At 37.4% G+C, this 18625-nt stretch overlaps 1 protein-coding gene across 2 annotated transcripts in view; it reads left to right on the forward strand.

Annotated features, from left to right (window-relative positions):
* Positions 1-18625, forward strand: part of LOC121423664 — a 32772-nt gene that overhangs the window by 3796 nt on the left and 10351 nt on the right. Inside the window, exons 2-5 of one of the 2 annotated variants that reach the window (XM_041619088.1) lie at positions 1598-1906; positions 13610-16326; positions 16922-17021; positions 17963-18136. In XM_041619088.1, coding sequence (XP_041475022.1) covers positions 1840-1906; positions 13610-16326; positions 16922-17021; positions 17963-18136 — 3058 coding nt within the window. In that variant the 5' untranslated portion in view covers positions 1598-1839. Of the gene's footprint in view, positions 1-1597; positions 1907-9412; positions 10143-13609; positions 16327-16921; positions 17022-17962; positions 18137-18625 lie in introns of those variants that run through there. The other variant, XM_041619089.1, reaches the window with a different exon arrangement.

An 18625-nucleotide genomic window follows, 5' to 3' on the forward strand; every position in this document is an offset into this window, starting at 1 on the left:
TGACATTTCAAAGTTTCGCTTATTTTTACCAAAATAATTATATGAACGAGCCAGTTACATCCAAATATGAGAGTCGATGATGTCACTCACTCACTATTTTGTTTTTTATTGTTTGAATTATACAGTATTTCAATTTTTACGAATTTGACGATTAGGACCTCCTTGCCTGAAGCCCAAAATGTTAAAATGATAGAATTCCATGTGTTCAGGGAGGAATGAAACTTCATTTCACATGAAAATAACGAGAAAATAAAAATATTTCATATTTCATATAATAAAATACAAAAGAAATAGTGAGTGAGTGATGTCATCAGTTCCTCATTTGCATACCGACCGAGATGTGCATATAACTGTTGTGTGAAATGAAGCGAAACTTTAAAATGCCATAACTTTCTTATTTTACATCGGATTCTGATGAAATTTTCAGTGTTACTGTTATGCTTGTTGAAATTTCTTTTTTATTCAAATCAAGTTTTTGTTGGGGTGGACTTGTCCTTTAAGGGGGCGTTGCATGATACTGCATGTTTATAAGATCTACCTACATGTAAATGTGATTTGTGTAGAAAGTTCTACAGGTGTACTTTTTTCAAGATTTCCTAATGATAATTGTGGCATTACTTTTTTCAATAGAATACCATCTCAGTTTAACTTTGTCAAGGTCTCTTAAAGTCTGTACTAAAATTTTGGGAAGCCAAATGTGTTTTCATTGTGTTTTTTTTTTTTTTTGCAAATTTCATTATTGGGTTTTCATTATATTTTTAATTACATATTTCTTAGGTTTCCTACAGTATGCTCAGATTTCCTTATTTCATTAAAAATGTGGAGTAAACTAAAGATTACATGTACCGTGTATGTAAGTTATCATTCCTAGATAGTTGTCCAAGTTCGATTGAATACCAGACTCAACTGCACAGGAAAGAGACAAAAAAGGTGATCCAGTAGACTAGTACACAACTACACATGTACATGTAGGCAATACATAGCCCTTAAAATTAAAAAGGCTTGGTCTACCTTTGATAAAAAGGTCTTTTGAAATCTGAACAGTAAGTAAGACAAAACCCAAGGTTAAAGAAGAAAGTTTAATGAAGCAATTTAAAGTTTTGTAAATATTTCACAAAAATACAAATCCTGGTAATTGTGCAAATGAAGGAGCTGATGATGTCACCCACAGACTTTTTCTTTTGTATCTGAAAAAAAATCCTAATCATGTGAAAAAAGTCTTAATACCTTTCAGAATATGTGGAATTGCAAACATTGCAACCTGTGATTTAATGAAGAGATTCATTAATTGCCAAATCTTTAAAACTTCAAAACAAATTCCTATCAAAACAATACAAAAAAAAAATAATGTGACATACACTGGCTCATCAGTGCTTTCACCTTTGTTGTGACTTGTGATATAAACGCAAAATTCAATTTTTTTATATTTTACATCCAATTTCGATGAAATTGTCAGTGTTATGCTCATTTGATTTTGCACTTTCAAAACTTAAAAGTCAACTTTAAAATTACAAACTTGGGCTGGACCTGACCCTTTTTATTTAATTTTAGATTAATTTCTTTCAAACCTTTTTTTGTTTCATTTCTGTTTCATCAGCTTCTTATACTTGGCTGCTGTCTTAAAATCCACCCCCTTCAACCAATGGCATCTCTCTGTATCGCTTTGCTGCCTGTTCTGTCACCGTGTCTGCCTGCCTGTCTGCCTGCTAGTCTGCACCCCCTCCCCTTGTAATCTTGCATGTGGCTGTGTCTGAGGGACTCCTGGAGTCATTTCTACTACAATCTCTAAACACAACCAGGAATTGTGGGTACATGTACATGTAGGAGGGGTATTTCAATATGGATTCCTTTTTGGCTGCGGCCAATGACCTGGACCGGGTCTTGGATGAGTTTGAGCAAAATGAAGGTAAGTCTAGCCATCTTTCTATCCGTGTGAGTGAGGATGATTTGTAGGTCGTAAGGTCAAAGGTCCCAGAGTTTGTCCATTGACCTGGACAGTCCAACAGGGTCTTTAGATGAGTTTCAGCAAAATGAAAGTAGTCTGATAACAGCTTCCTTTAGAACTGTTTTGAGTGAGGATGACTTTGGGTCATAAGGTCAAAGGTCCCAGACTTCATTCAATGAGCTGGACCAGGTCTTCGATGAGTTCAATAAAAATGAAGGTGTTTTTCTAATTATTAACATCCATCATTGGTGTGTGAGTGAGGTTGATCACAATGATTAGATTTAATAGGGAATTCAACCCATGTTTATGGCATTACTCCTATGTGTTGAAGATCGCATGCTCGATCTGTATTGGAAATCATAAGTCAGAAAAAATTGGAACCAGTGGGATACGAACCTGCCATCTACTGCTTTCCGGGCAGCCACTTAACCGCCAGGCTATTCTGGTTCACAGCTAAATCATGATGATCTGGAATTCAAATACCCTCAATCCTCTGCTTTCTGACTTATTTTATGCAAATGCAAATGCAGTCCGCCGTGGACAATAGATAGTACTTAAAAAATTATAATTTCCTCCTATTAAAGCCTATTTATTTACAATCCATGTTTAGTTTTTGTGTGGTTGGTTAGATTATACTACATGCACATACATGTAGAGCTCTCGATTCTGTTTGTTGTCAATAATGGCAGGTATCCTCACTTACCTGATGTCATTTGTTGCTGCCCTGGGCCTGCTGGCCACTGCTATTAAATGTTGAGCAATGAGTACTACAGTACATACAATGCATTGCCATTACTGAGCAGTTACTAACTACATACCTAAATCATTTTGGCAAATTGGGTAGGGATTCTGGCCCAACCACTATTCGTGTAATTTACAATACATGTATGCACATCTACATGTACATGTATATGGTCAGGCATTTTAGCAGAATTTATAGAATACCAAATCCATACATGTACAGAGGACCTACAGTATGTAACATAAAACAAGTTTTTTTTTAATCAGATTTTTAAAAAATCTATTCTACATAAAGTATGTACATGTACATGTATACATGTATGAAAGCAAAGAAGAGTATATTGATCATAGACCTGTTGTACATACACACACAAATTACACATGACTTTGTACGTAAAATCATTGATTGCTGAGAAATGAATAGGATAAACTGCATGCATACATGTAGACCTAAACAACTTTGTACAGTACAAAACTGAATATTTGCATCCCACTCTGATACAGTACAATAATGCAAGTCATGGATTGAATTGCATAAATTTTCCAAATTATACTATTAGTATGGACATTGTACTTTGTATCTGAGTGTACAAAGGGATCATGCATGCTTTCCAGTATTGCATGCAGGCAATGAATCGCAAACTCAAACCTTCATCTACAATTAATAGTCCAACATTTTTTTAGACTCAAAACCAACAAATATTATGTGCTTTGTGCAGAGTACTATTGATATTATGAATTCATTATTTGTATTGAATGTACATGTTTCTGATAGTTCAGAGAGAGAGAGGTAAACATTCAATTTTTAACGTACAGCCAATTTAATTTTTTTTAATCAAGAAAATACTTAAATTATTCAACCTGAATAAAGTGGGCACCAAAGATACACGGTCGGAAAGAGAATTATCGTGATCAGCGTTCTCGCCAGTGTATAATACACATGGTTCAAACACCATGCGTGCGGAAATGGAGACCAAGTGGAACCATGCGTAAAATTTCAGCGACATGCGTGGAAAAATTAAATGGAAATATTCAGAAGAAAATAATACAATCCATGAACTCATCTTAGTGATATCAACTTCATTTATCGGGTTGCGCCGAAGTCCCACCAACTTAAGACCACTTACAGGCCTACTACGGCTAGGAAAGTGGCAAGGCGCCCAGCTAGCTCGCGGCTGCTATTGCGGGCATATGACGGCACGGTACGGTCGTTCCATTGCCTATTCCCCCGTTTGCCCCGCACATCACACCGGCTATGCTCCATGGTGAAACGTCAGATCACAGACTCACACAAAACTTACATGTCGATCTACACGCCATTACGTTGTTTGGTGTTGGAACACACAGTCATAAATCACTAGGAAGTGTCCGTGATATATTTTGCATTTGTGTATGTGCACGAAAGCCACACGCATGCGCTCAGCTAGCTCAGCGAATTAAGTTGGATGACGCGTCTCGACTCTATTGACCAACTCCATTACATATCACATGACCCTCAATCATGAACGCTGTTTTGTTCCGAAGTTGAATGCATTTCGTGATTTCCCTTTTCTCGAAAATATTTACAATTCATAAGCTGGAAAGCTGCACTTCTCTTTCTTTGGACTGAATGGCAAGTATCTGTGCATTTATGTGTATTTGTGTGGGCTTAAAAATATGCCACAATGGGGCTTCCTTAGCGTCTCTATTTGATGAAAAGGCCTCCCCTTCCGCGCTCTGCGAGGGAGGGGTGAACCCCCCCTCCCGCACCCACCCCCCAGGAGTGGCAGCACAAGTCCCCGACATGGGTGAATTTTTTTCTGGCGAGAACGCTGATCGTGATATAAGAAAGATGATGATGATGATAACAATAGCCAAAAAAAGTGCTTTTCCCAGAGTGGCTTAACGCAAGTTTAATACAACATAGTGTTCATTGGATTCATTTCAAACCTGCACGATAAGTACATAATTTCCTCTCCCTGGGGAGCATCCCGTGCATTCATCCCAGCCTCATTATGGAGCTGGCAAAATCAAACATACCATTTAGCACCTGGGTCGAGAGTGGCAAAGTATGGATTAACGCCTGGCCAAAGGACGCTAGACCATGGTGGGATTCGAACACACGACCCTCTGTTTACAAGGCGAGAGTCAGAACCACTACACCACGGCTCTTCCACATGATGTGTAACTTGTTTTGAATATTGCTGTAATGCTGTACACCAACAATTTGAGAAAAATCAATAAAAGATTTTGCTAAATTGCAACTTGGGCGCTGTAACACAAAGGTTTACGATGAATTGCAAATTATGTGAAAGAACCGCACTGATTGGTCTCTGGTCAATATTTCAAAACTAATGCGTGTGTAATATTGATTGGTCAGTTCATTTAGCGATTGATCACTAATCTTTATGTTACCGAACTCAGATTATAAACCAATTACAGACCACATGCAGTATCTGTACAGTATTATGGATTTTCTTTGTCATGTTTTGTTTTTAATACTTCAGATGCAAGCGCCCCCCCCCCGAAAAAAAAAATATGGAAGGATTTTTTTTTCTAAAAAATTGAAAAATGCTCTGATTTTTGCGTACAGAATTTTTCGCTGGTTGTTTTTAGATGTACGAAACACTTCCACAGCATTTCAAAGAATCAAAATTAGTGCAAATCATGTGCAAATCTATGCTCCTCAAAATCCCCATGCTGAAAACACGTGTTTTGTACATAAATATGTCCAATGTAAAAACAGTTACAAAGCATGGAAAAGGTGGCTTAAATTTCACTTTTTTTACCATGTTACCTGTAATCCATAGGGTTAAGCAATCTTTGGCATTGGTGTTTTGTTACATTCATTTTTCAAAAAGTTGGTAAAAGTGCAAAAATGTTGAATTTTGTGAACAGAAATTTACACCTTTAAAAGCTCTGGTCATGTGACAATATGAATATTAATGAGTATGCAAATAGCTGCCAATACGTATGTATAGAGTCAATCAGATGACAATAAAATCAAAGTATTTCATGGAAAATACATTGTAATATTACATGTAAAGTAAGTGAATAAATATTAATAAAATTATGTTAGAAAATAGTTGTATGTAAGGCTCTGATTTTGTATGAGAAATAAAACAAAGTGAAATTCTTGCTAACTTTTTGAATCACTGATGGTACTTTCTAAACCTTCTTTTATATAGAGGTGCATATCTCAGCTTTTTCACTACACATGATGAGCAATAGCAAAGCGATCCTGTGGGGATATTGGCAATATTTTCCTGTGTTGTTAAATTCGCGGCCGATCGGCAATTCGCGAAATCCGTGAAAATAAACCCCCGTTTTCAAGTATTACATGCAGACCAGTGTTGTAGTACTGTCAAAATGTTATTTACAAATTTTTAGCCCGGGCCGGCAACCTAGTGCATCTTGATACTGTTTTTAGTGCATCTTTAAAGGACAAGTCCACCCCAACAAAAACTTGATTTGAATAAAAAGAGAAAAATTCAACAAGCATAACACTGAAAATTTCATCAAAATCGGATGTAAAATAAGAAAGTTATAGCATTTTAAAGTTTCGCTTATTTTCAACAAAATAGTTATATGAACGAGCCAATTACATCCAAATGAGAGAGTTGATGACATCACTCACTATTTCTTTTGTATTTTATTATATGAAATATGAAATATTTCTTTTTTCTCATCTTTGTCATGTGAAATGAAGTTTCATTCCTCCCTGAACACGTGGAATTCCATTACTTTAACATTTTGTGCTTCAGGCAATGAGGTCCTAATCATCAAATTCGTAAAAATTGAAATAGTGTATAATTCAAACAATAAAAAACAAAAGAAATAGTGAGTTACATCATCGAGTCTCTCATTTGGATCTAAGGCTGCGTTTATGCGACCTCGACCCAGAATCATGATTTGAATCACCATTTGAATCATGATTCAAAACAGCAGCATGAATCACGATCCGACAGAATCAGCGTTTATACGACCATCTTTCTAACGCTGTTTCTCCCTAAATTCGGGCTGATCCAGTGCGCATCACAGTGCGCAGTTTGACCCAGGAAGTATAGGTCAACATTTTCGCACGTGTTTCTAACTTCACGTCGGCTGCTAGATTTTTGCTGCTGCCGGAGCTAACGCGCGATCGTTTGTGCAAGTGCAACGCTTACTCGGCTTCCGAAAAATAAATCTTTTACTTCCAGAATTCCGTGTATTGTACCTCGTATTGTTTTTGATCGGGAACCAGAAGGGGTCTTCATCCTCCCTCCCACCTCCCGATCGATTTTTCTTGTCTATGATGTAGTATGATGGTCCTGTACTGGGCACGAATTCTGTTAATTTTGTCTCGACAGGCGGTGCCACATCTCCGTTGAAATCCCTCCCTCGCAAGCGCCGCTGAAAGGGATCGTCTTATTTCTGTGAATCCCGGTAAGGGATGCTTGTGCTTCAGGCTGAGCCCAAAGCACAAGCAGAGCCCCGAGTTCATCGTCAGTCCAATTTGTGCCTTTGGAACTTGAAGAAATGATGGATGAAAACAATGAAATATACAAATGACGCTACAGTACAACCCCGGGGGTACAATACACAGAATGATAATTCCTAAATGCTGGCAATACTGCTACACGAAAATTAACCTGCACGAAACACAGCGCGTGCCTTTGAGTCGAACCCGGAAGAAGCACGACACAATGACGTCATAGAATCATGATTCAAATCACGATATCGTTCATACGACCTTTTTCGTTCGTGATTCTACAGAAACGTCTTTCCAAACGCCCCTTTTTTCGTGTTTCATGTTTGTGATTCTAATCATGATTATATTCAATTTCGACTAAACGCAATCGTGATTCTGCAGAATCGTGATTTGAATCATGATTCTAATCATGATTCTAGGGTAAAAAAGTGTCGAATAAACGCACCCTAACTGGCTTGTTCATATAACTATTTTGTTGAAAATAAGCGAAACTTTGAAATGTCACAACTTTCTTATTTTACATCCGATTTTGATGAAATTTTCAGCATTGTGCTTGTCTGATTTTTCTCTATTGATTCAAATCAACATTTTTCTGAGGTGGACTTGACCTTTAAACATGTGAGGTTTTTTCTTCTTTTTCTTGAAGTATTGTAAACATGGTACATGTAAGTTCTGGAAAATGGAAAAGGGGAATACATGTATGTTCATTCTTGGATCCATGTTTTTCTGTTCCTTTTTGTTGTTATTGTTCAAAAGTAAAGAACCAAAATCTGAAGGCTTGTAAAATTGGGACAATGTGGGTCCAGGTATGAAATGTAGGTTTAAAATTATGCTGTTTATAATATTAAGGTTTCATGTAGTTTGTCAGTTTACTTGTTGGACAAGAGATTACATCCAAGGGCTCTAATGCATGTTTGTAGCACCCATCAAGTCAAGTTCCTTTTTCAATTTCCTGTGTTCCTGCTGAATTTAGGGACAGGCCTTTTAATAAAGCTCTTGCCTCTCAGACTTTCATGCATTCACTTTTCTACAATTTGAAGTACATGTAGGCCCTAAACTTAAAGGTCAAGTCCACCCCAGAGAAATGTTGATTTGAATTAATAGAGAAAAATCAATCTCAGCAAAATTCTGAAAATTTCATAAAAATCGGATGTAAAATAATTGGCATTTTTAAGTTTAGCTTATTTTTCACAAAACAGTGATATGCACAACTCAGTGACATGCAAATTAGAGAGTCGATGATGTCACTCACTCACTACCGGGTATTTCTTTTGTTTTTATTGTTTGAATTATACCATTTTTCATTTTTTAGACATTTGATAATAAGGACCATCTTCACTATACTATATAATACATTTACTAAACAATGCTAATTCCCCATGTTCAGGAGGAATTAATCATTGTTTCACTTGACAATGAGGAGTAAATTTAATATAATATTTCATATTTCAAGTAATGAAATACAAAAGAAATAGTGAGTGGATGACATCATCAGTCTCCTCATTTACATAATGACCAGGATGTGGATATACTGTATAACTGTTTTGTGAAATTAAACGAAACTTTAAAATGCCATAAATATCTTTAATATTTTACATTTGATTGTGATGAAATTTTCAGTATTATGCTTGTTAGATTTTTCTCTTTTTATTCAAATCAACTTGTGTTGGGGTGGACTTGTCCTTTAAATTAAAGTTGCCTTTTTTTTTCTTGGAACGGCACCCCCCCCCCCCCCTCACTCTTCAAATTAAAGTACATGTATTAAAGTGCAATATACATGTACATGTATGTAGGGCTGTAGGCTTACAGCCATGACAAGACTTGTTCATGTTGTGTTTTTGATGTTTATTTTTTCATTTTTATTTTATATTTGGAAAGTGATTTTTAAAGTTAGTCCTGGGCTCCGTAACACAAAGATTAGCGATCAATCGCTAAATGAACTGACCAATCAATATAAATGTTACACGCGCATTAGGTTTGAAATACTGGCCAGTGACCAATCAGTGCGGTTCTTCCATATTTGTAATTCATCACAAACCTTCGTGTTATGGAGCCCAGGACAGTGAATAAATTGTATTCAAGTTGAAAGGTACAGCACACTGGAAAAATGAATTACTGTTCTTGAGGACAAGGTCTTGTAAAAACTAAAAACTACTGATTTGTGCCAGAATATTGCCAAGCTGTGAAAGGTTTTGTTACATGATAAACCTTCTAGTGGTAAAGCTTTGTTGTGTTTAGAGAGAGGTTGTGACAAAATGATAGAGTGTAGGATTCAGTTACATTCTGCATGAATTTGGGAGGGTCGATAGATGCAAAGTTTGCTCTGGGCCCAAACAATGTATTTCCTGTGGTGGGGATGGAAGGAATACATGTATGTAGATGCATCTACACGTAGTTGTTAGGATGTCTTTGACAACGCTTCAAATTATTGTAGATTTCCTGCTGGCTTTGTTTATAATACAGTAGGTGGAGGCAAAAATGCATAAGATGCAAACTATGAATCTTCAAGACCTCAACACAACATACATACTGGATTATTGGTGGTGATGTATTTTTTCATAGTTTATTGAAGGCTTTACATGTATCACTGAAGTATCATTGACTTGCACAGTTTTATACAGGCCTAGACACTGTCTACATGTACCTCCAATGCTTCAACTAGCTACAGTACATGTGTACATGTACTAGGCTACATGTAGGCATACTGCAGATTTTATGACATCCGAGTGGCATGAATGAATATTGTCAGTCTCCGCTCCCTCATCTTATAAAATGGAGCACTTAAATCTCATCGAAGGAAGGATCACAACATAAATCTAGCCGCGTGCATCTGGCTTTTTCTCTCTCCGTCATCCCTGCTATTAAAGTGTAGACATGCACGCATAATTAACAACCCTAGAGGCTAAATTTCATTATAACAGATATGGGTTTAGAGTAGATTGGAGCATTTCATTGTGAGCTTTATTAAAGATTGGAGACTGCAGGTACATGAAGTTGGAGATACAGGTAGGTTCTTTGACAATAATGCAGTGTGAGAAAGTGAATGAATGTGTACAGGTATGTTCAGGCCTACATGTACATACAGTATATGTTACTGTCAGTATCAAAATGTATGCAATGCCAATATAGGCCTACTGAACATGGTGAGTAGACCCATGTTTTAAAAGCTTAAAGGTTTGGAAACCTGATATAAGATAGAAAGCTCATTATAATTAGAGAATGTACACAGCATGAACTGCAAACTTGTAATCTATCTTGATTCTCAATGGGTGTTTGTAAACATGTAGGCCTACAGTATGCATGTGTACAGTGCCGTTTAATGTACATGCTGTATACATACATGTATGAACATACATAAGGTATTATCTAGCATTCTTGCATGTAATATCCTTTTAAAAAGTCCTGGAAATAATGTGTTTACAAATATACATTCACAGTGATGGTAGAGCTCTCTTATGAAGCTGTTCAAGTGTCTGTGACAGGGGAAAAATAACATGGGAGCTCAGGGCGATTTCGCCCTCAAAATGCTCTAGAGCATCAGGTGGAAAATCACATTGTAATTTCAAAGCTTATCCGATGTTGAATATTTAAATACCGGTAGGCAGTAAGTTGTGATAAGTAGCCCCGAAAATGTAAAATTTGTTGTTTTTTTTTCCTGGGCCATAAAGTGTGATTTAAGAATTTTTTGTACATTGTAGGTTACATGTACATGTATGTCTGTCCTCTCTACACAACAGAGCTAAAGGCCTGGTCACACCGCCCGAGCATTGTTGGAGCGGTCGTGGAGCAGAGAGGAAAAAAATCATCACCGCTCGCTACCGTTCACCATTTTCGATTGTTCTTTTTTTTGTTTTCGATTTTTGTTTTCAATCGAAAATGGTGAACTGTAGCGAGCGGTGATGATTTTTTCTCTCCGCTCCATGACTGCTCCAACAACCCTCGGGCGGTGTGACTAGGCCTTTAAATCAATTCAAGGCCACCAAAGGCTATGGCCTCTGATGCCCTTTCAAATGTTTGTACGCCATACCCCCCCCCCTCTCCCTGCATGCAAATACTTCCGTAAATTTTGAGTGGCTTCTTAAAGTTTACTGAGTATCTAGAGGACTAAAGTTGAAATCTGAAAGGATGACACACCCCTGTACCATAGTATACATGAGTGTCCCCCCCCCCCCCCCGACTCTTGGTAAATTTTGGCAAAATAATAATGTTTCCACAGTGTATGGCGGTAATTGTGATGAAATTAATTAAATTTAAGATCCATGATATGATTTTTTTTTCAGATTTAAGAAAAGTACATGTATGAAATATATTCATGAGACATACATGTTCACATGACTCTTTAAATATATCTCCAAAATCCAGTTGGTCATTCCGTTGTCATAAAAGTGGCTGTGGGAGTTTATAAACAACTTTGCCTGTCCAACTGTGAAAGCCGTGCATGAGTCATTATAGGACATTTGGCTCAGTACACCCAGATGGCAGTTTAATTCATTCTGTGTTGTGATCACAATCACTGTCCCAAAAGACAAGCTTTTCTCCTGGGTGATATATTGCTTGGCAGTATATAATGTGTAGGACATGTACATACATACTGTACATGAGCTTGTTTAGGGCCTGTGTGTATTGTACATGCAGCTTTCATTGCTCATATTTTGATGATTACAGTTTACAATCAAATTTGTTAAAAAGACTGCAATTTTCAAGGATAGAGCAAAATGAGGTTCTGGGTTAATTGTGAAGTGCTTCTTGTATTGCTGGACTTTTCAGCTGAAACAATGGGGGGGGGGGGGAGATTACCCAGTACTTGGGCTGATGTCACCTCAGGAATGCTCAAAATAGCCCTGAATAATAAAAAAAAGAGTCCTGAAAAAAACCCCATTCAATGCAATTTAATGTTTAATTTTGCAGATCTATTTAACCAACTACTTTTTTTACCCTTTGTTGAAGTCATGCTTTAGAATGGATTTAAAGATGATCTTTAAAATGCACTTTTTTTTACTTAAATTACTTTTTTATTTATTTAAAAAAAATATTTTCACATTCTTATTGATTTTCGCTGTTATAGAGTAAGTTTAAAGAAATAAATATCAATCTTACCGAAATCAAATGTTTGTGTACATTGCAAGAACAATGATCGAAAGCAAATGAATTCAATTATCCATATATACATGTAGACAAAATGTGTTTACTTCTTGAATGAAATTTTTCCCAAATCTGTGATTCTCACTTATAAAGTGATATAAATGCTACAAGTCAGTTTCTGTGGATCAGGAGACTGAAAGATGGCTTTGCTTTATAAAGGTCAAGTCCACCCCAGAAAATGTTGATTTGAATTTAAATTCTGTACATACTGTATTTCATTTTTCACAGATTTGACAATAAGGACCAACTTCACTGAGCCATGATAGTATTAATGCTAATTCCCACATATTCAGGGAGGAATTAATCATTGTTTCACTTGACACTGAGGAGAAATCAGAATATTTCATATAATAAAATACAAAAGAAATAGTGAGTGGATTTACGTCATCAGTCTCCTCATTTTGCGCACCGACCAGGATGTGCATATAACCGTTTTGTGAAATTAAGCGAAACTTTAAAATGTCATAACTTTCTTATTTTACATCTGATTTTGATGAAATTTTCAGTGTTATGCTTGTTGGATTTTTCTCTGTTTATTCAAATCAACTTTGTGTTGGGGTGGACTTGTCCTTTAAGATTTACTACATGTAGTCTGTGAGCACATACTCATTTGACACTTTGCAAAGTACATGTACGTGTATACCACATGTCTAGAGTGAAAGACTAGACTCCAAACTATCTGTCTCTTTGGTAGAAGCAGCAGCAGTACATAGTGAAGATAGTCTCATTACTTCAGACTCTGCGTTATGCACTATGCAAATTGTGAAAAGCAAAGGTCTGTGCCTTTAGACTAGCTGTAGCTGGCCATGGTTGTCAAGAGGAGGTGTAGAATGACATGTACTATGACATAATTGCCATTTGATTGAATCATAATTGGTCAGAGGCTTTCAGACTTGTCTGAAGGAGAGGATTACTAAACTTCTAGAGGATCCTCCGGGTTTATAAATTGCAGACTGAGGACAAGGACAAATGAGGCCTACATGCAATGTTGAGGAAAATCCCTAGAATTGTAGTCCAGTGTAGATGTAGTCTGCAAGCATAAACTCATATTTGTTAACAAATTATAATATTTCTAGGATGAGGTCTACACTCCAAACCCTCTAGCAAAAATATTCATGATTGAATGTGTCTTCAATCCAAAACGACAAAGTCTATCTTGCTCCATAGTATATTACAGTGTACATGTTTGAAATTTGTCTCTGACATCAGACCGCATTCATTCACTATGCCAAAAAAAAAAGAATGTACATGTAAATGTACTTGCAGACTGTATGCGTTTTCGAAATCAAGATGTTTCCTCTCTCTCTCTTTCTTGCTATTCCCTACTGCAGAATCTGTGGAACCCAGCGTCCAGCAAGCCAACTGGAAGGCTATTCCATCTCACCTTCAAGGGTCAGGCTCTCAACCTTACATGATGTCAAACACTGGCAAACCTGACTTCAATCTTACCCAGTCAACACCACACTCCAATGGTCTATCTTTAGAGGATGTCCAGCGAGGGGGGCTGACCAATGGGTCTGTGGATGGAGATCAACGGTCGCAGTCAGATGCAGCATCCAGTAACTCTGGAAGTGATCTGCTGATAGATTTATCAGAGGCAGACTTTGCACCATCCGCCAAGCCATCTTCTCTTCTCTCTGCTCTGAAAGAGAGCTTGGCTGCTGAGAAGGAAGCAGAGCCATCTGAAGCAACTGCCTCCGACGAGAACATTGGAAACACTGGTGAGGTCATGTATTCAGACAGTAACTCCCAGCTAGATCGGCAAGACTTTACAACATATTCAACAAGATCAATGTCAATAAGTGATTTGAATGATATTGACTCCTCACCACCTACAGAACAATCTGAATTGAAAGGACATTCAAGTGAGGAACATTCATCAAAACTTGATAGCAATCAAGAACAAATTCCTGTATCCACTTTTTCACAAATGGCACTATCAAAGAGCAACTCAGAAAGTGTAGGAAGTGTGCGAGACACAGTAGGTGAGTCTACTCCAAATACCTTTGGTCAAATATCCGAACAAACTCATGATCATTCTTCCACCAAAAGTGGAACAGAACAAAACTCAAGGGATGACATCCTCTATACTAGAACTGAAGATGAATCAGTGTCTGTTGAAAGATCGATCGATAAACCAGTTGAAAAACCTGTTGAGAGCAGTGGTATTCAGAAACCTGTGGAGCAAGAGACAGCAGAAATTGGATCAATAGAACTGAACAAAGACAATACTTTGGAGAAAGGTTCACCAACCAGTTATACCTCGAGCTCCAGTACTCCACCAGTGGATTCAGAAACCATGCAGGAATACATGAGACAAGGTGCAAGACCAAAGCAATTAGGCTACAAGACTCCAGAACAGAGCCCTCTGAAAAACACAAGCGACAAAGATCAGGGGAAAGAGGAGCCGCCATCAAATGTGATAAGAGTGACCGAGTCACCGCCCGTCATTGGATTCAGTACTCTGTCCAATGTGACAGTGTCTCAGTCAGAACTTGATGAATTGGATGATCTTGATTCAAAACCATTGGCATATGATGTGTCTGGGAGTGAGGTTTTAAGAAGGGATAAGAAAATGCCCACTTTTGGACCAACAAATCAGGATGTTTCTGTGATGGGAGGGGATAGTCAATCACCTTACATGTTGACAGGGCAAGATGAAATGATGAACAAGGACAGGAATACCATGGACAGCAGTGTGACACCTTCAGCACCGGGAATGGTACCACTACAATCAGATATTACATCTCCGACAACTGCCAGGGTTCCTCGCAACAGTATGAAACCATTGAATAATGACATTTCAGCACCACCCAATGTGAGTATTACACCCCATAGTAATCACTTGAGCATTCCTGATGATCAGGACAATATCGAAGATAGAATTAGTCCTTTATCAAAGATTCTCGATCAACAGTATAGGTTGGAAATGAACAATTCCAAAGGAAATGACAATGAGTTAGCCAAAGTGGACCCATTTTATGAAAGCAATCCTCAGTTTGAATCTTCAACGGAAGAAGAGGTTGTACCTCCTGCTTTGTCCAACATTTTAAACCCATCTATGCAAACCAAGTCGCAGTCAGGAGATTGTCCTGGTGGGGTTTCTCCTGGCAAAGCTGACCCTTCATCAAGTGTCCATCCAGCTGTGAGCACTGTAGGTTTTGGAATCACCCAGCAATCTGTCGATGTCGACAGTTCTGTTATGCCAAAGATGAATAATGAAAGACACCAAGCTAACCCTGACACTGTAAGCCATGCAGCCAGCCATCAAAATGGGGAGCAAGGCCTGCCCCTTGTTGCCAAAGAACTTCAAAGACAACCAAACACATCTCATCTGTCAAGCCCTATGAACAATCATACAGAACTTAGTCACCAGGTCAGTGAAAATAGCAGACTGCAAGATCTTGCCCCTGTGCAAAATTTTTCAGTTCCAGCTGGGGCTCCTCCGGAATTATCCACAGCTCAACCAGTTCCACCTTCAATGTCTCCAGAGCTGGCTGTTGAAGCTAACCTTGAGGATTCATTAAACAATTTACCGCCGGACCCTCCATCTTACCAACAGGTGGAACAAGCAACACACAAAGAGCGCAATATTTCCCGTCAGGGACTGACTCTTGATTTTGGCATGGGTGGATCAGAACAAATGAATGGATATCCCGATGAGCACGCACAGGGCATTAATGAGAGTGACCCGTCTCATAATCCACATTTCGTGGCACCGCCCAACGTCTCGTTAACACCGGGCATGGGTATTCCGGTTGAGCAAAGCCAAAACGGAGCCATGCCTTCAGCCAATGGAAACATGGCCGGTGATGTCAGTGTTGTTGAGAATGGAGAGTTGGCTGTGTCTGAGGGAATGGATCCAATGACAGCACAGAACAATGCAGTGAATGCTCAACACATGGTAGCAGCTCCAGGAGGTGGTGAACCTGTGCCGGGTGATGTTGCACCTATCTGGATCCCTGACTCAGAGGCACCTTCCTGCATGGGATGTAACCTGAAATTCACCTTCAGGAAAAGGAGACATCATTGCAGAGCATGTGGAAAGGTACACAAAAGTTTTTTTTTTTTTTTTTTAATGTGTGTAACATGATTGATGAATGACCATTTTTGGTTGACTTCATCTCAGGGGTGGCATTTTTTCTGCAACATCATGTACTTGTAATTCAGACCAGGTTCTAAAAAACAAAATAAATCAATAAAATTTATATGGCTTCAGACAAATTCATAAATAAAATGCATTAAAGATTCAATGATTTTGCTAATGGTTCCAAAACTGACCTGGGCATAATTCAAATTGTATGAAGAGCAAAGTGTAGAAATACATAACTCATGTCAAATACAATAAAATATATTCATAGATGAAGTAATTCTTATGATACCTTATGCTTATACTAGTGCAAGGAATATACATGTACAGTATACCCTAGATAGTGTATTGACACAAAAATAGCTCATATGGATCCCTGTGTCTCTTTTTTATCGGAAATGAAAAATGTACTCTTGATCAGAAATTTTCAATGCAAATGAATCCCCCTAAAGCCCCCTTTGGCATTTTACTGTAGAAAATGTCATGCATGCATACATTTTAGTCCAGTGATGTAGAAGGATAACTCATGAATTTTCTGCTTTTGTATTTACAGGTGTTTTGCTCCAAGTGTTGTAGTGTTCGTGTTCGACTGAGGTACATGGATAGCAAAGAAGCAAGGGTGTGTGTAGGCTGTCTCAATGCTATACTCACAGGTCTGTATCTCTCCTTTAATATCTCTCTCTGTTTATCTCTCTCTGTCTCTCTTTCTCTGTCTCTCTTTCTCTATGTCTCTGTACCTTGAAAGGTTAGTTAGAAACATGCAACAGACATCGGGCCCAAAAAGAGTTGCCTTTATAATCACAACTCGGATCTTCACTGTCATTTTTATTTTCTTGAATTGATATATTAATTGTAATGCACTGTATTATTTTGAAATGATTATTGTTACTTTTAATAAATGAAGCAGATTTTCTGGGCATTTTTTCCCCATGACTTGATTGAAATTGAATTACCGGTACTTGAAATATACAGCAACATCATGTCTCAATTTGATCACAATACCTACAATTTAAATAAGACTATAATTTGTTACCATTTTACTTTATCGCATGTATTAATGTTGGGCTGTTTTATGATTTTTATATTTAACTGTGTAAGACAGAGGGACATTTTTATTGCAATGTGCTTATTATAATCATCATAATTATCCATAAAGCAGATCTTCTGGGTAATGTTTATTTCCTGATATAAATGCATTCATTATTATTATCAAGAAAACAGACTTGGGGAAGTTATATTTCTTGACTTGATATTACTTGAATAATGGGCCGATTATCACATGAAATCATAAAGTTTTTGATTGATTGATTTTATTTTATTTCTGCATTCACATCAATATCAGAATTACAAAATACATATATATACAATATTTACAAAGGTTATAACAAAATAATAACAGTCGCATAGTATAAATATTGTAAATAAATATTAACAAAAAAAGATGTGTCATATATTTTTTCAAAACAAGATTATAAGTCATGATTTATTTTATGCATAGATGTGTCATATATTTTTTCAAAACAAGATTATAAGTCATGATTTATTTTATGCATAGATTTTTCAATTCATGCATTTTATAATTATGTTTGATTAGCTGAAGCTCTAGAGCGGGTCAGAAGGCAGGGTGGAACAACTTCTTTAGAGAACAGCCCAGCTGGTTCACCTGCACATCAAGCAGTAGCACAAACCCTGGAACCTCCTGCCACAACCAATCCAGAAAATACCGTCCAGAGGAGCAAGTCCGTCCTGAGGAGACCTGTCTCAGAGGGTAAATAAAGTTTGAAAATGTTGGGCACACATCGACGTCTCTTGGTATTAAAATGGAACCTGACATGTAGGCTAGTATACTAAACGATAAGGAATGGGCTGTGTAATGTTTGACCATTTTTTGCCAGGTTAAAATTAGGTTTAAATGTTGAGATTTGCAGCAGTTTGTAATACACCTGCTTGAGCAATCACCTATACAGTGTGTATCAAAAAAAAGTTCATACTTAGAAAAAAAATCCTGTAAATTATACAATTGTAAAATCCTAAAATCACATTTAAACATTTGTACAGGTCCATTTAAGTAATGACGATATAACTGTGGAAAAATATTTTCGCTTGAGTGAACACTACTTACATTTGAAAAGTTAGTGAAAAATGATTTGCGCAGACTTTGAAATAGAAAAATACAAATATTGACAGTGTTCACTCTAGTGGATTATGTCAAACCTTTAACCCCATCTACATGTAGGCCGGGGTATTTTTGGAGTTC

The sequence above is a fragment of the Lytechinus variegatus genome, chromosome 11 (genome assembly GCF_018143015.1).
Source record: "Lytechinus variegatus isolate NC3 chromosome 11, Lvar_3.0, whole genome shotgun sequence".
Taxonomy (NCBI): Eukaryota; Metazoa; Echinodermata; class Echinoidea; order Temnopleuroida; family Toxopneustidae; genus Lytechinus; species Lytechinus variegatus.